This window comes from Doryrhamphus excisus, chromosome 7 (genome assembly GCF_030265055.1).
Source record: "Doryrhamphus excisus isolate RoL2022-K1 chromosome 7, RoL_Dexc_1.0, whole genome shotgun sequence".
In the NCBI taxonomy this organism is placed as follows: Eukaryota; Metazoa; Chordata; class Actinopteri; order Syngnathiformes; family Syngnathidae; genus Doryrhamphus; species Doryrhamphus excisus.
In genome coordinates, this window is record NC_080472.1 from 14,604,947 (window position 1) to 14,624,383 (window position 19,437).

The 19,437-nt window shown below is 39.4% G+C and overlaps 2 protein-coding genes across 3 annotated transcripts; one reads left to right on the plus strand and one right to left on the minus strand.

The window, feature by feature from the left end:
* Positions 1-1,080: 1,080 nt before the first annotated feature.
* On the plus strand, positions 1,081-17,651 carry LOC131132586 (basic helix-loop-helix ARNT-like protein 2). Of its 2 annotated transcripts, XM_058078355.1 has the most exons (18): positions 1,434-1,542; positions 3,997-4,115; positions 6,164-6,275; positions 6,338-6,376; positions 6,442-6,486; positions 7,599-7,756; positions 7,824-7,906; positions 7,993-8,085; positions 9,075-9,192; positions 9,277-9,426; positions 11,342-11,564; positions 11,887-11,993; positions 12,209-12,359; positions 12,450-12,508; positions 12,591-12,702; positions 12,790-12,868; positions 12,979-13,060; positions 14,403-17,651. In XM_058078355.1, exons 4-18 carry the CDS (start codon positions 6,357-6,359, stop codon positions 14,558-14,560), a joined length of 1,638 nt encoding a protein of 545 aa, XP_057934338.1. In that variant the 5' UTR covers positions 1,434-1,542; positions 3,997-4,115; positions 6,164-6,275; positions 6,338-6,356; the 3' UTR covers positions 14,561-17,651. The 2 variants fall into 2 exon arrangements, with proteins under 2 accessions (XP_057934336.1, XP_057934338.1); XM_058078353.1 differs by lacking the exon at positions 3,997-4,115 and having other exon boundaries at positions 1,081-1,542; positions 6,445-6,486.
* Positions 16,400-19,437, minus strand: LOC131132587 (P2Y purinoceptor 1-like). Its single transcript, XM_058078356.1, has 4 exons — positions 19,201-19,437; positions 19,015-19,120; positions 18,467-18,682; positions 16,400-18,336 (listed from the first exon to the last, which is right to left on the minus strand). Exons 1-4 carry the CDS (start codon positions 19,387-19,389, stop codon positions 17,912-17,914), a joined length of 936 nt encoding a protein of 311 aa, XP_057934339.1. The 5' UTR covers positions 19,390-19,437; the 3' UTR covers positions 16,400-17,911.

The window sequence follows — 19,437 nt, forward strand, 5'->3', positions numbered from 1 at the left end:
TTTATTTTATTTATTTTTATATTTAAATGTATAATATATAATTTTATTTTTAATATATATATATATATATATATATTATTCCCTTAATAATAACGTGGTTTATTTAAAAACTGCATTTTGTATTCAGTTGTGTTGTCATTGACTCATATTTAAATCTGTTAGATGATCTGATGCTTTTAAGTGTGACAAACTTTTTCACACCACAGTACATATCAAGTAGAAAATAAAGACATTGTTCCTGAATGAGTAATTGCAAATAAAGTATTTCCTTCTAGACATGCAGGCTGACCTACATTTATAAGTAACACACATTTTCACCACAAACTTTACCTTGAGTCTGTGTTTTTTTGACTGGTTCCAAATAGTCATTAAAATATATATATATATCATATATTATGATGACGAAATGGCTTCTTTCAAATATGACGTAGAGTACTGACTTTCTCCATACTGACTTTTAAATGGGTTAACGAGTCAACCGTCGCCACGTGACCACTAAAGTTATATAATATATAGGTCAACACGTTTCTGACTGGCACGTGCAGCCGCCGCTCTTATGTAAAGTCTCGTGCAAAGGTCTCAAATTACACTATGTAGGTGAGGGCCCAAGATCGACTATTGTAGTGAAGACGACTCACTTTGATTCCCCTTCTTCCACCCTTCCATTTTCCTTTCGTTCACATGTTCATGTCGTTATTGTGCTAATTAAATATGTTTCAAACCACGCTCGTGATATTAATGTGTGTATAAAATGTACAATCTTTGCATTTAATCCACCCCGATCGACAACTAAATGTCATCATAATTATGAACATTGCTGCCAGAGTCACTATATTTAGGGTTACATTTCCTGTAATGGGTGTCCTATTGGAGTAACCACAGAATAGGGCAAATTCCACCGCTCCCAGGAAGAACATGGTGATTATTTTGTACTACGACAACCATGGCAAAGTGAGACCTCTTCTTCTCTACTATCGCACTTTCCGAAGGCACGTCAACACAAATGCGTGACGCTCGAGGTCACTAAAATGTATTATTATATTTATTTATTTTATATTTAATAAAAATAGAAGTGTTTTGGGGGCGTATAAAACTAGTAAACTTGTTTGGGTGTTAAACCATGCAGGTAAGACGATGTCGACTGATAAAACGAGTGCTGATTCCAAAAGAGGAATAAATCAGTAGTATGACGTCAGCACGTGGGCATGAATGAAGCGCATAAATAAATAAATAAATACAAGCTGGAGGAGGAGACATGTTTCCGAAAGGACACGGGTGTCCCATCCCTCACGTTTCTGCCCCCTCGACCTCACCCCACTCCGCCTCCTTTGTAAAAAAAATATACGGGAGGGGTTGAGGGGAGGCAAAAATGAAGTCAATTATACAACTCGCCGGCTCTTTGCGGCTCCCTCCTCTCCCTTTATCACTTGGCTCCTCCACATGCGCCGCCGCCGTGCACCGTAGCCTCCTCCGGGACACTGGCTTCCCTTTCAGACGCCATGTCGGACGGAGGCTCGGAAGGGACAGCAGACCGCCTCACAGGTAAGTGTCCCCTTACCCGAATTATAACATAGCATTAGTATAGACTATCCTTTTAACACATTTACTCAAAGTAAAACAATTGAACCAAGAAAAGAAGTGGTGACTTTTAATGTAGACCTCAATGTAGAAAATTTGAGTATTTTGTCACGGCGGGAACTTTTACCGCTTCAACTTTAACAATAAATAATTAGAATAACAGCACACAAGCGAGTAAGACAATAAATCCAGCAGGGTTCTTTTAGCGGCCAGGGTGTTGGACCCCTGCCGACAAAGCTGCTCAAAATGCCGGTAGTAAGCCGGTAAACGACCGTATGGCGAATTGGACAAGTCACCGCCGTGCTAACTTGCCCATTCATTATTCCGTACTACGGGCTGGTTCTCATCTCTCAAATGCTGGACGGGCACGCGCATGAGCATGGGAGGGGAAGCCGGGAGCAGTTTGCCTGCCCAGCATACCTCACGTAGGCACGTGACTGTAACTATAACGACAAATGTCTCCGAAAATCGGTCCCCAAACAGCATACATGTGACTTTAATGTAACACCGTTCCATTGATTTTTACCTAAAGGCCCACGAAAAAGTTTTATTTAGTTTTTAACCTTCTCCAAAGTCCCCATGAGGGGCTTAGTTGCTCACGTGCGTGCACGAGGCAAAGTGGGTCAGTAGAGCAGTGGAGCAGAAGTTCCTTTACTGGCCAGCAGGGGGCGTTTAAGAGCTCCATCGAAAAAATCACAGAAAAAAGTTTAAAATACGTTTATATGTGCGTGTATCTAACCTACTCCAATAAGTGCATTAATCCAATGACTAGACATTTATTAGAAGCACCCGTACCATTAATGAATATCATATGATAAGTTTATTAGTGAGACGCAAACTGATATCATATACATATATGGTTGAATTACAATTTTATAAAGGCACAATATTAGCTTGGGTTGTGTCAGTGCATCTCATTGGAATGTGGTGTACTTATTGTTCTCACTGCATAGTGTTTTTCCAATATCACTTAGTATATATAGCATGATTAGATAGCATGATTTTCCCAAGGACAACATGTACATTCAACAAAGTAACCTATGATCACATTCCCAATAATAGTTGCAAAGCATTTATTTATACAAATATTCCTTCAGCAAAAAATATAGTTTGTAAATCATCAGCTGTAAGACGGCATTGAGAGGTATTTTGTTGTGTTAAGCTGAATTAGCATGTTTAACAATAGTGGCAATAGAGGAAATCTATCTATTCTTCTGACCTTTTAGTGTATTACAGTTGTGCTGTTTTTCCAGTACATTGCAAAATATCTTGTGAATAATGGACAAAATGTACTTTCCAAACTGTTCATCCAAAGTTAGGTCTATTCACATGGGAGATCATATTGTTTCCAATATGGAAACCATGAAAAATAAATCAACAAAATGACTTGCATGCTAAAATGTTTGTTTATTCTGAATTCCACTGCAGATTTTGTCCACTGTGTACTCTCAAGTGCGCTCTCTCTGTTTAAAATGCATGACTAACTACTATGGCCATGTGAATTGTTGTTAATGTATTTCAAAAAGATACATTTAGCCTGTCACAGACTACTGTGTGGATGTGTTGGGGTTGGGTGGGGGGACAATTTTCTCATGACATTCTTAACATGGCCTATACAGTAGGTAGAAGTAACCGGGGTCATGTCATCCAGGAATAACCTAGAACACAGTGTACTTTGCGGGCTGAAGGCTGCCCCTAGTAGTCGGGCACACACACACACACGGTCGTGTTCCTCAATGTAAAGGCTGGGATTTGTTCTAATAATGTGAGAGCCATTTGTAGTTGGGTATCATTAAATGCAATTGTGTAGTGACATTGTGGTGCGTGTGCATGCAAAGAGAACCAGGTCACTTCAGTGCATGAATATGCGTATAATAGTGCAGAATAGTGCACGTCATCACCCCACTTGAGAGGTGTGGACTACCGGAATGCTAACAGGAAGTAATTGTTGCTGGGTGTACAACTGCAGACTGAAACACGCATCTGGGAGGAATATCAGTAATGTGTGGGTGTCTGTGAGAGTGCTCATGTGAAGGATTCTTTTTTTTTTACAAAAATGATGTGAGAGCAGACTATCTGTGAGAAGCTACAGCATTCATGTTGCTTTATAGCTCTTGTGGGCAATCATTTACACTCATGAATGAATGAATGTATTGTATTGCCATGACCTGGTCATGTCTTGTCATTAAACCACAAAGGAGTAACACAAAAAGTAGCATAAAATACAAATGAAAAGTAACGACATGACTGCATCCGATATGTTTAAAATGCTGGAAATGTAATATTATTATCACTCTATATTTTAGAAAAAAATAACATACTAAAATCTAAAAATATGTTGTTGTAAATGCCTTCGCATTTGCAGGAGTGGTAGTAAAGAAATTAATTCATTCATTTTCTACCGCTTTTCCTCACGAGGGTCGCGGGGGGTGCTGGAGCCTATCCCAGCTGTCTTCGGGCGAGAGGCGGGGTACACCTTGGACTGATTGCCAGCCAGGCGAGGTCTGCGCGCTAACCACTCGACCGCCGTGCAGCCCGTAAAGAAATCAATGTTTTACTTTATATGTGATAATTCCAATATGTTTAAAATGTCTTACTGCTTCCTATATTTTGTAATTTTTTCATCTTTGAACTCTACTGTTTTGCTATATTGTGGATACTAGTGTAGTTTCAACAAGTCTGCCTACCAAGTACCTTGAAGTTAATCAAGTGGGATGCACTGGCTGCTTGTTATTGAAGGTATGGCATGTAGGTCACATCGTGTAGGTCACATCAACAATGGACCATTTATGTTTATGCTCTGATTGAACCAAGTATTGATAAAAACATAATGTACATAGAGGCTGAGTTGATTTCATCATTGTGTTTTATTTCAATTTTTCAGTTCTTCTTAACGGTCGTAACTAATTTATTTCATGAATACCGTTTCATTTTTTTTGTGTAATGAACGGCAGATGGAAGTACAGTGGAGCTTCCCCACGCAGCCACACAGCGTCTCACATTCAACACACATACGTCTCTAGTCCGTTCATCCTGGAAACTCTCATTCTCATGACAAGATGCATTCGGGGACACGCCGGCTTTAATATGCGTGTGTTCTGGAAAGTATGCTGGGAAACACACTGAAAAGTAGTCAATTTCCCTTAAATTAGGTGATGTTTTTGAACGTAACCCCTCACTGCTCATTGTGTCTCTATCATTATTTCAATAATAGGCTGCATGGGTACATTTCTCACAAATTGTCCAATTTTACCTCATGTTCCATTCATGTTGTTTATTTTCCGCAAATAACCTATCCATGTTCGTCTATGTATGCCAGTGATGTATAGTATAGCAGAACAATAAAATGGCAGAAGGTACTCTAAATAACGAATCTAATAATTGTATCGGTTGATATACTTTTTGTGACATTTTAGTTGATTTTTCTAGAGTAAAATAAAGGTTGGGAAACACAGTTTTAATCTGGCTTGCATTGTAATCTTTGGACAATTTCAGGACACTGTGGAAAGGATGTGACATTGAAAATAGCGTGCAGCATCGGCACGGAAGTAGTGGGTGGAAGACAGGGCCAGCCAGCTCCCACATTCCACTTTTACGTCAGTGATGACCCACTAAACTGCTCAGGGGGGATTAATGAGAACGGTGTCACTATTACTCATCAAATAGTAACGCTGCATATATTTGGATTGTACTAGAATTTTAGTAGACAACAGACTAACTTTGTATTTATTGCTTGAGCTCGCCAAAGTGAGCCAAAAAGTGAATATGGGTCAGCCAAGGTCAACAGTGCCTTCACTTTCATCAAGAGTTGTTTGGGGTTTTTTTCCCAGAAAAGTGTAACAATTAGAAGTACGTATAGTATAGTGTATAGTAGTATGTATAGTAGTCTCTACCTAGAGAAGTAGGTCAGTGTTACGGCATTAAATAAGATTTAGGTAACATGATAGCTCAAACCCAATTTACCTTCACGTGCCTTCTGGATTTGGCAACTTCTATCACAGTTCAATGGCAGCCCGAAGCCGGCACACCACTGGCTCACATCGAGGGTGTGTGTGTGGGAGGAGCGGGGGTGGGGGTGTTATTGGCCGGAGCCGAAGTACAATAAAAAGTCAAAAGATAATATGTTTGTAAAGCACAATGCTCAATGAATGAATGAAAGTCAAATTTTTAGAAATGTAATTGTATTTTATTTTGGAAAAGCAGGAATGCTGAATCATCCTAATGAATCCAATACAGCCTATGAAACTAAATGTTTATGGGGCCCAAGTGTCATATCATATAAATATCATTTAATTCTTTGGTTGAATGTTGTGTTCATTTATTAAATTCAGCACATTTACTTTTATTTATTTACATTATTGGGTGCATTGGTACCAGAATTTGTTGTGCGTGTAGCACTTAGCTGTGTGGATGAGTGCATTTCCACCCCTCGCTTGTTTGGCAATCCTCCCCCTTACTTTCATGTCATTGTATTCCCGATCCATTTGTAAATTAGCAGCCATTCCATGATTTATTCAAGCTGCTATGAAAGCACTGGAGGTTGCCCACACTGACTCAAGGTCGTCTATTTGTTTGCGTGCATTAGGTGGCAACGCAGAGGAGGGAAGGCCGAGCCAAGCGACCGCTTCGCTACCTGCTGCTGAGCTGCCAAGGAAACGCAAGGGCGATGTGGACGAGAGATCAGACGCCCTCTTGCAGTAAGCGTTTTTTTTTCATCATCGCACTTTTTATTTGATTCTAAATTGGTGTGATCTAACAGCCGCTGTCTTGACTTCCAAATGGATGAGGACTTCACCAGGTACACTGGCATTCGTGAATAATTCTGTCTATAAGTATCCAATTTCAAATTTCTTTTTACATTAGCAGATCCGAAGGAGAGGACCAGCAAGCCAAAATGAAATGCTTCAGGTATTTTCATCTCGAAATGTGTGTGTGTGTGTGTGTGTGAAGGATTACAGCATACCATAGCAACAGTAGCATGCTCTCAGGGGTAACATCAGAACAATTTGATTGGATGCTTTCATGCCATGACATCACTGCTCTATCGCTGCTGTTCGGCGTGGGCCATAAGTTCATGTTCATGTGGCCCCCAAGCTGTAGTTTACCCACCCCTGCTATATCTCTTAATCACATTTACACATCCATTTCATTTATAATAATTGGAATGCACTTCTCAAAAAAGGTTCTACTGTGTATCTAGAGCAGGGGTCGGGAACCTTTTTGGCTACGAGAGCCATGAAGGCCAAAAATTTAAAAATGTGTATCTCTGAGAGCCATATACATTTTTTTAAACATATACATTTTTTTAAACATTGAATGCAATAAAATGTGTGCATGTTTATGTAAGACCAACAGTTTTAGATATAATGGGCTCTAATTACGTAGACCAGGCACACTACCCCACGCCAATGGGGTGTGGCCAGCACACTTTCGTGAGCAGCACAGTGTCTGATAATAAATCAAATACTTGTTGCCATTAATACAACTTCTGCTGCTGCATGGTTTTGCACCGTACTCCGTATATTTCATTCTTTTGGCCATCTTCACCAGAAGGCTTGCTTCTGCAGCTTTAGCTATTTGACTAAAGGAGGAAAGTTTACATTTACATGTTTTGTTGACATCTCAATGACCGAGGTAGACTACCGCATTACCCAGTAATAATCAAGTTTTGGTGTTTGACCTGGAAAATATCATCAGGAAAGATGGATATGGTCGGCCGTATTGCAGTAGAAAATAGATGGACGAATTAAAATGCATAAGAAAGTTTTGATTTTTAATATTATTTTTAACAGTGATTTCTGTGATGTTTACTTTAAAATGTTAGCAAAAATACATTTTTATTGTGGTAAGAAATGCTTGAGAGCCAGATGCAGTCATCAAAAGAGCCCAACCTGGCTCCCGAGCCATAGGTTTCCTACCTCTGATCTAGAGTATACTCTATGAAGTAAAGTGGCCCACCACTGTCCAATCGCCATAGATCTCTATCTCTATATATATCTAATAGCAAAATGCACTCCCAGGCAGCCTCACCGCCTCACTGAGAAGCAGCGGCGAGATAAGATAAACAACCTCATCGACGAGCTGTCCGCCATGATCCCCGCCTGTCAGCCCATGTCCCGAAAACTCGACAGACTCACCGTGCTGCGCAAGGCTGTGCAACACCTGAAAGCCCTTAAAGGTACGCTTTTCAGGTGGTATTATTTTTCTGTTTGCTCTAAAAGTATGTCTCCGTTTTGTGTTTCCAGCCGGGTCGGGCAGCAGCTTTGCAGAGGCTGCCTGTAAGCCTTCTATCCTGCCTCATGATGACCTCAGGCACCTTTTGCTCAGGGTAGGGGCCTCAACCGCTACCGCGTTGGCGACCCCTGCTCTAACGTGATTATCTCTTGATTCACTTTCATGTGTATGATCTTCCAGGTTGCAGACGGTTTCCTGTTAGTTGTGAGCTGCGACCGAGCAAAAATTTTGTTTATCTCCGAGTCTGTCTCCAAGATCCTCAACTTTAGTCGGGTGTGTCCCCATTCTCATCATTTGAACACCATTTGAGGGTTGATTTTGACATTGCTGTTCCCATTTGAATGACGAGGAACTCATAAATAGTAGCAGACATCCAGGCCGGAGGAATAAAAGACTACATGCAATTTTATTATACCGATTGTACAGAACGGTTAAACTCAATTTGTATTTGTTTGATTGGTATTTTATGGCTTGAAAAATATGTAGAATAAGAAAATTCTCTACAAAGTTAGGGAGATAAAATGGGGCAATTTTCTTTTGTTTACAGTACTTAGTACTGTTTTTTTGGCCAATTTTTAAAACAAATTATTATCCAATATAGTACATTTAATGCTAATTAATCATAGAAAATGCTCCTTGTCCCCCATAATTTAATGTAGAATTTTTCATAATTCATATTTTTAATTATATTTTTAAAAAATTGAATAATTTGTGTTACATTTACATTTACATTATTAAGGTTATTATTAAATATTTATATTTATATCATAATATGATTGTTATTAACATTGTTATTAAATAAAACAGTCCCTTTTTCCACTTTGTACAGAATTCTTTTGTTTTCTTGTATCATAATACTAATCAATAATAATAATTAAAACAATATGAATATTACTACTAATAATTTTTTCTTACATATTCTTACAGTCTTCCCACTTTTTTGTGTCATTTCCAGCTACTAGATACCCATTTATCATTTAATAGATTATTCACCATAACTCCAAATATTTAGGGCTGAGCTGTACCTTTCACATAACGATCACACCTGTTCTACGTTTTTGACCACATTTCCCAAGCGGAGAAAGATTATCAGAGCTCCAAAATAAACGCCTCTGGAGAAATATGAAACCACTTGAATATGAAACCACTTGAGTATACACGGGGGAGGCAGATGCTGTTTGGTTTTCTTTAAATGCCACAAAAAGTTCCAGGTGTTGCGATCACAGTCAGGCGGGAAGATGAAGTGTTCGCTATGTCAACAGGTGGAGTTGATGAGCCAAAGTTTGTTCGATTTTGTCCACCCCAAAGACATCAACAAGGTGAAGGAGCAACTGTCATCTTCTGACCTGAACTCTCACCAGGGACTCATTGATGCTGCCAGTAAGTCTGTTGCCATGGCAGCTGTACCTGAAATGAACTGACTGGAGTTGAATTCGTGGACTGTGTGGAAATGTGTGTGTGCAGCTGGGGTTCCTGTTCAAGCGGACACACCGGTCACGGCGTCAAACTTGTCCACTGGAGCCAGGCGCTCTTTCTTCTGTCGCATGAAGCACAGTCGGGTGGAGGGAAGGCACAAGGAGAAGCACCCATTGCCCAGCACTTCCATTAAGAAGGGTGGGTCGACATACCGGTACTGTATAATAATAATAATAATTATTATTATTATTATAATACACTGATATTATTGTGCATATGTTACTATGCCAGTTCTGTAAAATGAAAACGTTTGTAAATTAGTTTCTTTGTAAGTCTGCAAGCGTGTGAACCTATTATGCATTAAAATGCATTAAATCACATGCTTCAGCTTCAAAAGCAGGGCAACACAATCATGCGCAGTTGTGGATGCAACCAAATCAGTTTTGCCAGGTGGACGGGTGCTGCTGGAACTTACAACAGTAACTGCTCAGAAATAAGACATTATACAGACCAGGGTGATGCTAGTTTGAGACCCCCACCTTGATATGAAAGTTTAATGTTAGTGCGGCCCACGCGAGTTTGATATGGATGCTGTATGTTATCATGCACCCAGAAATGTGTGCACACCGGACACAATTGACGCGATTTTGCAAGTTACGACACTGCTCCCAGATGTAACGATGCTAACTTGCTAATTGGGTAAAATAAAAAAAAAATCAAAAGTTTCATTCATGTTCATGTTGAAGGTTAAATAACTGTTACTACTGTTAATTTGAATCTGAAAAAAAATAATTTCTCTAGCCACCAACTAGTATATGTGGTTTCTTAAGTTTTTCTTATTTTGCTGTTTTATTATTATTTTATTTATTTATTACTGATTTATTTTTTCTTTATTTTGATTTATTTTTGCATCTTACTTTGTGTAGTAAATAAAAATTCTGATATTTGAGAACAGTGGAATGTTTTATCAGAACTTTTCTTGTGGAAAACCGTAACCGTAATTATATTATTATTATTATTATTATTATTTTATTATTTTATTATTGATTTATTATACAGTTTTTTTTCTTTTTTTTAATAAATGCGTTTTTGTTTGTTTTTTAAACCTGATGCGGCCCAGCCTCACCCAGACCCTAGCTCCAGTGGCCCCCAGGTAAACTGATTTTGAGACCCCTGATATCGACATTATTTTGCAGACCAAGAACCTGAAATATGCTATTTCACTTTGAAACTGTGAAATCTTGAATGAATATGAGTTGGTTTAGCATTAGCTGCGAGACGATGATGATAATAGTAGTGCTGTGGCATCACTTTATGTACACCACATTATGGATTGTATATGATCAAATAAGCTAACGTTACTTGATGGCTTTAAGTAAGCTTGAAATGAAAAGGTGTCTTTGCAACAGATGTATGAGTTTAGACAGGATAAATTGCACCTCATCGTGAAAAATGGATTATCCAAGATCAAACATGCCCTCAAGACCATCCTGGCAACTTGTTTCCAGAAGTCGTGATGGACTTTGTGTAAAAAAAGAGTAGTCACCGACTTGCATGCGGTAAATGATGTTTCCTTTTCACAACTTTCTACAATGTAGGTCACTTTGATTCAAATGGAGGAAGGAATACAGGAAGTAGGTCAGCGTTACTAGCATTGTATAACCACAAAGTCAGAAGGCAGTGTGGTTAAAACGTGTACATTTAATTGGATGGAGACAAGGAGAGCGAGCGCCTCTTAGTGGAGGGATGCTGCAACTGTAGCGTTGGACTCTGCCACTCAAATCTTCATAGAGCAAAAAAATATTATGATGGAGTTTATCTTTTTATAATAAATTGTAATGATAATCCAAATCAACTTTTATTTTTTGCTAATGATTAAAAACGTATGAAAAAGCCTCAATTAAATGTTAATCAACATTATATCCTCTTAATATGATATTTTTAGTACTACTTCTACGTACTTTATTAGGTACACCTACATCCTAATAAATATACACAATGCAAGTTATTCATCAATATGTTATACTATTTATTACTGACCTTGTTTGAGCCACAAAATATGAGGAACGCCTCTGAGTATGATACATCTTTTTACGTCCATTTGTGTCCACAGACTCCTACAGATACTGCACCCTACACTGCACCGGATACATGCACAGCTGGTCGAGGAGCGAGCTGGATTCGGAAGCAGACACCTCCAACCTGACTTGCCTGGTGACCATGTGTCGCCTCCAAGGACACCCTCCCCACCAAACGCCCAAAGACATTAACGTCAAGCCCACTGAGTTTGTGGCACGCTGTACGATCGACGGCAAGTTCACTTTTATAGAGCAACAGTGAGTGGCCCTCGTTTCTCTCTCGAAGAAACGCCCCTTGGGGTGGACCGTGTTGCTACTTTTGTCATGAGCTTGAGGTCAGAGGTCCTCTGAGAAAGCAATGACGTGGTGAGGAGTTTGTGTCTTTGTCGTTGTTTCTCAGAAGGAGCTGTGCATCTTGATGGCGTCCTTTAATAGATGTCTGGGACGTAATTTCACCTTCACCTTCACCTTCAGCCTTTCTCATATGCATTGACTGATAGATGATGCATGCCTGTGGACATGTTGTTCTCGCACAGTCCTGAATCAACCTACCTGTTTTTTTTCTTTCTTGTTTTTGCAGGGCAACAACTCTCATCGGTTATCTACCGCAAGAAATTTTAGGCACGTCATGTTATGAGTACTTCCACCCGGACGACTTGCAGCAAATGGCAGAAAAACACAGGCAAGGTGATGGAACAATATACATAATATATCAGGATTTCAGTTTTCTGTCTATTTACTTGGACTAAATGTGGCATCTAAAAAGTGTTTTCAAGTGCTTGTGCATCTTTAAACCATGCTACAGCACCGCTCTAAAGTTTTGACACTTTCTTATGTTGTTCAACTAAGAAGTGCCGTCTATTTTCTGGTGCCATGACAGTTGTGTCCAATCTCTTTTCCAGTCCTGCACAGCAAAGAGAAGATTGACACAAAGTGCTACAAGTTCAAAACAAAATATGGCTCTTATATTTCACTCCAAAGTCAGTGGTTTAGTTTTACAAATCCATGGACCAAAGAAGTTGAATTCATCGTGTCTTTAAACAGGGTCGTCTCGTAAGTATTGAAGCATTGATACAAAAGGATGTTTTTGGACTGTGCAATGGATTTGTTGTATCTAACAGCTGGACTGCATCTTCTCACCAGCAGGGGGCACAGCCACACTAAAGATGATGAGGCAGCAGGCAGCTCAAAAGGTCAGAAGGGTAAGAAATCCACATTGAAAATACATTAATTTTTTATTTTTAATGCATTTTGGCTGCAAATGATTTATTTCTTGTCCTACAGACGAAGCAAAACAATTACCCATAATTCCAGGCCTCACAAGTGGAATGGGCAAAATGATCTACGCTGGCAGCATTGGGACCCAAATTGCAAATGAACTCGTCGAGTCGTACAGGTGCCCAAAGACAAAATAGGTGTTGAATTAAAAAGTTCAGACTTCCTATGAAATCAATGTATAATATAATAACATGTCCTTGAACAGGGCAAACTCATCTCCATCAAGCGCTAGCGGTGTTTCCAGTCCTTTTGGACCACCAGCCTCCCCACAAGCCAGTCGAAGTGTGAGTGTTTTGTTATTTTTTCCTTAAAAGACTGCATAAACGTATTATTAATTTGTTTAAATTGAACTGATTTGTATTGTTTTTAAATGCAAAGTTACTTTGTTTTCCAGCTGTCTGGCAGAGGAGAAGAAGAAGCAGGCGGTCCATCTGAGTGGAGAACAGAGGCGGGCCCCAGCGCGTCTGAAAGTACAGGTACTGTGTGACAACATTCACTACGAGCCAATCAGAAGCCCGAAAAAAGTAATGTCTGGAAAATACGCAATAGCAAATTGGTGAATCAGAAAAAGAGGCATTGGCTTTTATTCAGGTTCGTCTTATACAGTAAAGTCTCGTTATATCGATATTGTCGGGAGTCGGAAAAAATATCGATATAACCGGACTGTCGATATATCCGATCCTGCGCCGAACTGCATTAAAAGTGGGCAATAATGATTTAAGCTGCTCGACATTGTTCTATACTATAGAACAATGTCGAGCAGCTTAAATCAATCTTTGCTTAAGGATTTCAATACCAAAAAAGAACACGGCAAACGGCTGCTTCCAGTCAACTTTATTTTTCACACTTCCACCACCAGAGCGCAGCACACACACCGATTCCCGCACTTCCTGGTTCACAGGTCATGCTCAACCCGCCCCACATAGCTGGCCAAACACATGCCTGCAACAGAAGAACCAACTGCGAACGCCAGCATGTACATATGAAAAACAGTGATTATTGCAAGCGATAAAAAGATATCTGAATACAACACAATTAAATACATGTATTTGTACGCTTGTGTCTTGGTTGGAATAGGTGTGTATGCTATGTCAGTTGGTTCTTCTGTTGCAGGCATGTGTTTGGCCAGCTATGTGGGGCGGGTTGAGCATGACCTGTGAACCAGGAAGTGTGGGAATCGGTGTGTGTGCTGTGCTCTGGTGGTGGAAGTGTGAAAAATAAAGTTGAGTGGAAGCAGCCGTTCGCCGTGTTCTTTTTTGGTATTGAAATCCTTAAGCAAAGATTGATTTAAGCTGCTTTTGTATCGATATAAGCAGACCAAATTGGCTGGCGGGAGATGAAAAGGGCATCGTAGTAACCGGATTATCATCATAACCGGGTATCGTACTAACGGAACTAATTAGATCATAAAAGACTAGAAATTTGCCGGGAAATGAAAATAGTATCGTAATAAGCAGTACTTCGATATAACCGATATCGATATAACGAGACTTTACTGTATTTGGATTGTGACGATTATGTTAAAGGGGACCTATTATGCTTATCTTTCAACCCTTTGAGCTGTGGACTCCGATAGAGCAGCTACACACAATAACCAGCACAGAAAACTTTCTAGATCTTCCACAATCTGCACTTATTCCAGCTGTAATTCCTTGAATTTGTCCTTCCTGCCAAAACAGTCTGTTTTAATTCATTCCACCCACAGCTGTTGTGATTGGTCACATGCCCAAAGTGCTTCCTAACTACAAACGAACCCCACTTTCTAATATAGTGGCGATAGGATTTGACGTGAGCATCATTGTGTGGTGTGTCTCACAGGCGAGTCGTCCCAGCAGGACTTGGACAACATGCTGGTGCCGGGCCTGAGCAGCTTTAGCAGTGACGAGGCGGCCATGGCGGTCATCATGAGCTTACTGGAGGCCGATGTCAACATGGGTCAATCGGGGAACTTGGAGGACTTACACTGGCCTTTCTAGCCCCATCACGCTTGTTCTTGTGCCACTTGAAATGAAGTGGACCCTGCATGTGTTCATCCAAGCCTTGCACTGCTGCACTGGATGCAGTCAATGAGGCATATGGGAGAAAGAAGAGTTGATTATCACCACTGTGGTGTCCAACGCCTCCAACAGGAAACAGCGCTTGTCGGGATTCAGTGTCTTCCTGGAGACTGAAATCATGACTTATTTTTTATTTGCCCCATCCACCGCGAGTGGCTTACGTATGTAGAAGATGGGAATGCTGCTAGCCAAACTCAATTTTTCTGCAGGTATGTTTGTTTTTACCGTCAAAAAGTACAAAGCAACAAATCATGGGGGAAAATATGACTTTTTCTGTTTTACATTGGCTTTAATTGAGCCATTGAAGACTCTGAAGCGTTATGCAAATCTGGAGATGCCTTAGGCCTTTGCAGCCCTCCCACCACTACTGTTCCTGCTAATTTAAGTTAAATTAATTTAATTATATTCATGTGCTGATGTTCGGAAACAGTGTCAATGCCGAGTGAATGTGAGCTGTGTCAGCCCACTGCCGTCGTCTTGCTGTAAGCAGTTTTCATACCGTTTTTGTAGTGATATGGACTTAGATTTGATCTTATTTTACTTAATGCTTAATGCTTCATCATTGCAATCTCATTTCAGGAACCCAGTTCAGTTCCCTGTTAAGCTAGCAACCCTTGGCGATTGACAGTACAATGGAACCGTAGTTAACGTCAGTTCTTTCCAGAAATATTTCCCATAAGAAATAATGTAAATCCAATTAATCCGTTCCAGGAAGCCCACAATGACAAAACACATATTTATAGCTTTAAATTTCTAGTTTTACATGCTGAAAACGAAAAAAAAAAACGATGATTGAAAGCGATAACTGAACATTTAAGGTTACGTTTGCCTTCACGTGACCAAAAACAGGAAGTGGTGGTAGTTGATCTCGACGCCACATTATGTCTTTGTAAACAGCACGTCTTCAATGCAGGTAAGAGTAACCTTAAATATTCATTTATAGTTTTCATTCGTCGTATGTGTGCATTTAGAATTGTTTTATGCATGTAAACGTATAATTGTATAACTATAAAAACGTTTTTTTTTTGAGTGAAATGCTAATTACATCATGTGATGTAACTTCCATTTCCGTTTGCTAATTGGCCTGCTAATAGGATGCTGGCGCGAATACACAGGCTAATTTTAATTTAACTGTGAAATGTGGACAAATTCCCACTTGTAAAATCCCCTTTTACGCGTCGAATAATTATTATATGAGCCCAGAACACTGAATTGTTGACTATATGCTGATTTATTTCTTAAGCCACCCTTAGTGTGTTATTCGAAGCACCTACTTTAGCTAGTGCTATTTAGCATTATATGCTACAGTTCTAGCAACTTCTGCCTAGCAACCCAAACTAATTTGAATGTAATATAAAACGTTGCAATGTCAAACTAAAATGTGTTAACTGTCAAACAAACAAATTATACAGTACATTTGCACTCAAAATTATTGTCTATTAAAAAAAGATGGCCAATTAAAAATGTAATTTGCAGAGCTATTGAATTTTGAGTGCAATTGTGCACAAGACTTTAGAATAGAGCTGGTCTCAAAAGTAAGTACAAAAAAAGTGTTGTTTTTTTTTATGAATGTGCACTAAGGGACTTGAGCAGCGGTGTATTGTACTGTTTTGACATATCACTTATTTACTGTATGCTTAATGGTCCTGTGAAGGTCATCTACTGGAAGATTTCCACGTCAGTCGGGGCCATAATTACAAAATGACGCTGTATTGAAGAAGACTTGAAACGACCATGAATTTAGTAGTATGAAAATGTTTACTGAGGTAAAAGTTGACAGAATGCATGTTTTAAGGCACTTTTGCATCGGCTTCCCTTTTGTTATTCAGATGCTCCATCCACTTATTTAATGCTTGTCTATCTATGTATGTACAGTGTCGTTGAATACCACAACAGCCTTTATGTGAAAGATAACATCAGCCGATTTCAGCATTATGACCGGAAATATGCAACATGATTCTATCTGTGTACGTTTTCTTGGAAAATGATGTTTGAGGAAAAGCCCAACAAGCCAGTTCAGCAAGTAAAACCTACGGGAATCAGAGCGCGTATGTATTCAGACACATTATTAGTGTTAAGAAACATTTTCAACAGGGGGATTTGACTTCAAAATGTGTGAAATACTCGCCCTTGTAAACTACTCTGTGTTCTATCACTGGGTTTCTAATCTTGAAAACAAGAATGTGATTGTGTTGCCTTTTCTTTTGAATGTGCTTTTATTGTATATCATTCTGTGGCTTTAAAAGCTGCCATCAATGTCAGCATATACATATAGTCAGCTTTCAAAAGAGGAAAACGCCTGTTTTATCTGTTTTGCAAGTGCTAATTGTCGTTGATGTTTCTGCTGTAACAAGAAATTGAGGTATTTGAAAGTAAATTACTTTTTTTTGTTTTTGCTACTTTTTTTTTTGTTGCTGCGTCTGGTTTTCAAGCTTCAATTTTCTTATTTTGTCAGTATTATCGTAAATATTCAACATTAGCCAGTCAAGCAAACGCACCAAATAAGTACAATAACATTACATTTGGATGAATTCTTATGAATAAATTGAATAAATCTCATAACTATGGTATTCAAATACAAATATGGACATCCAGACAGGACAACACATAATAGCACATCCGACAGAAGTCCTGTAATTGGTATAAACACAAGAAAACCCCCCAGAAAAAATTGAGTAAAAAGGCACAATGTAAAGAAAAAAAGCTGACACTAATAATAAATAACACAAAGTTTGAGGATTTAAATATAGGTAAGTAGTTTTTTTCCACAGAAGACGCCCCTGCATCCTGATATTTTTCTTTATGTGCCCTTCTGGGGGAAAAGTTTGGACACCCTTGAGCTACATTAAAAATCCTACTTCATCTGAATGCACTGTAATGTGAATTAATTCAACTAATTATCATTACACTATATATATGTCAATGAATTAACAAAAAACACATTTAAAAAGCAACATCAAAAATCTTACTTATTCATGAATGCAATCAAAAATTTTAATGACTAAAATACTACTACTATAGATATAAATAAATTACAAGATACTTTTTCGAATGTCATCTTGAATTTAAATGTGAATAAATGAAATGAATATCGCTGTAGATACACTATTAAACTGTCATTCCATCGAATAAAATTCATGTTTACACTCACAATACAAAGTAGGAAGAAGCAGAGCTGATTTAATCCCGCCCCTTCTTCTTTTTCTAGCAGTGACTGACAGTTGTTGTGACCTTTGAGTGTATGTGTGCACAGACTGAGATTCTATGTCTTTATGTACAGTTTTTGGTCGCACTATTTGTCTTCCCTGTTCCACCTTGGCAAAAGATTTGCTTTGCCTTGGCGAGGTAAAAGAGAGGCCCGATGAGCACGCCTAACCTTGGAAACAGCTCGCATACTTGAACAATGTTGCATATGACTAGGTGTATTTTAAAACTACCCGAGATGAAAGCAAGAAGAGTGGGGACCGTCATACAAACAGGAAGGTAGGCGACCACTGAAGGCACCACCACAGTTAAAACATTCACCACCGCCCGTCTCTTTAAGGGTGATTCCGACGCGTTGCTGCTTGTGTAAGCCGGGCTTTGTTGCCGTAACGACCACACCACACCTCCGAGGCTGGCGAGCATGATGACGAAGAGGTTGGAGACAATGAAGGAAACAGGCAAGCTCATGATAGTGGGGTTGTTAACAACACCTGTGTGTAAAACAAATGGACAAGTTACACTCCACAGCAGTAGGGGGAACTATGGAGCACAACTTCAAATTCAAATTCATAACAGTTACCAGAATTTGTGCTAGCTTTTGTTGAGAAGTTTCTTACTAACCTGCAGCGACACAGAAGGACATGGTGATGACCCACACCACGATGGACACGGCAACATGATACTCCGTCTTTCTCGCTCTCAGGTACAGCACGGGTCGAACCACCGCCAGGTAGCGCTCGATACACATGCAGGCCAGCAGCAGGGGGCAACCGATCTGGTTGAACATCGGGAAGATGTTTTGTGCCAAACGGATTGGGGTTGTTTCGTTTGGGGTCGCTGGATGGAAAGAGAGGAAACTTGGAAGATGATTGGGTTACATCACATTGAGCTACATTCAGGATGGCTTGACACATTTACATGGCCAAATGAAATAAATGCAAACTTTTCGAACAATAAAACTGCTTTAATGTGCCAGAAGTGATGGATGTTTAATGTTCAGGCAATTTGTCACAGTTTTACAGTCGTACTACGGCCTATTATTAGTCGGAAAACTAAACGAGTCTTATTTATGCTTATTATATCTACTATGTTGGGTAATAGGAGTGTAAAGGTGACTATAGGGGTGTTATTTCATGTCTAGAGGCCTCTAATAATGGACTGGTTCTTACCTGTATTATTGCTGTCCCGACTTGCCCGAATATAGCCATAAGCATAATCGAATGGTAATATACTGAGGTAGACAAAATCCATCACAACAAGGTTCAGGCCGAGGACCTGTAAGAAAATGACTAGGACAGTATGAAACATGTGATGCTAATCCAAACATATTAGAGGTTGGAACCCCATAAACTCACCTGTGAGGCTGATAGTGACTTTGTTTCTCTAAGAAATAACCAAAGCAGGATTCCGTTGCTCACTACCCCGATGATGAAGATTAGAACATCAGTAGTAAACCAAATGTGTATCCAGAACGTTTTTAGACAGGCTTCATGGATTTCTTCAAAAAGGTTGGCTTTCTGTTCCAAAACGTGAAACGAGGCCATGATGTCTGCAAAATAAAATAAACAAAAAAAGCCATGTGATGTAAGACG

Excerpts from the sequence above, each read along its gene's own strand:
- LOC131132586 (XM_058078353.1), top strand. The coding sequence starts at position 1,500 with ATGTCGGACGGAGGCTCGGAAGGGACAGCAGACCGCCTCACAG. Across the intron at positions 11,994-12,208 it reads GGCAGAAAAACACAGGCAAG|TCCTGCACAGCAAAGAGAAG; the intron begins GTGATGGAACAA and ends TCTCTTTTCCAG. Across the intron at positions 12,509-12,590 it reads CAGCTCAAAAGGTCAGAAGG|ACGAAGCAAAACAATTACCC; the intron begins GTAAGAAATCCA and ends CTTGTCCTACAG.
- LOC131132587 (XM_058078356.1), bottom strand. The coding sequence starts at position 19,389 with ATGGCCTCGTTTCACGTTTTGGAACAGAAAGCCAACCTTTTTGAAGAA. Across the intron at positions 19,121-19,200 it reads AGTCACTATCAGCCTCACAG|GTCCTCGGCCTGAACCTTGT; the intron begins GTGAGTTTATGG and ends ATTTTCTTACAG. Across the intron at positions 18,337-18,466 it reads GTCCTTCTGTGTCGCTGCAG|GTGTTGTTAACAACCCCACT; the intron begins GTTAGTAAGAAA and ends TTTTACACACAG.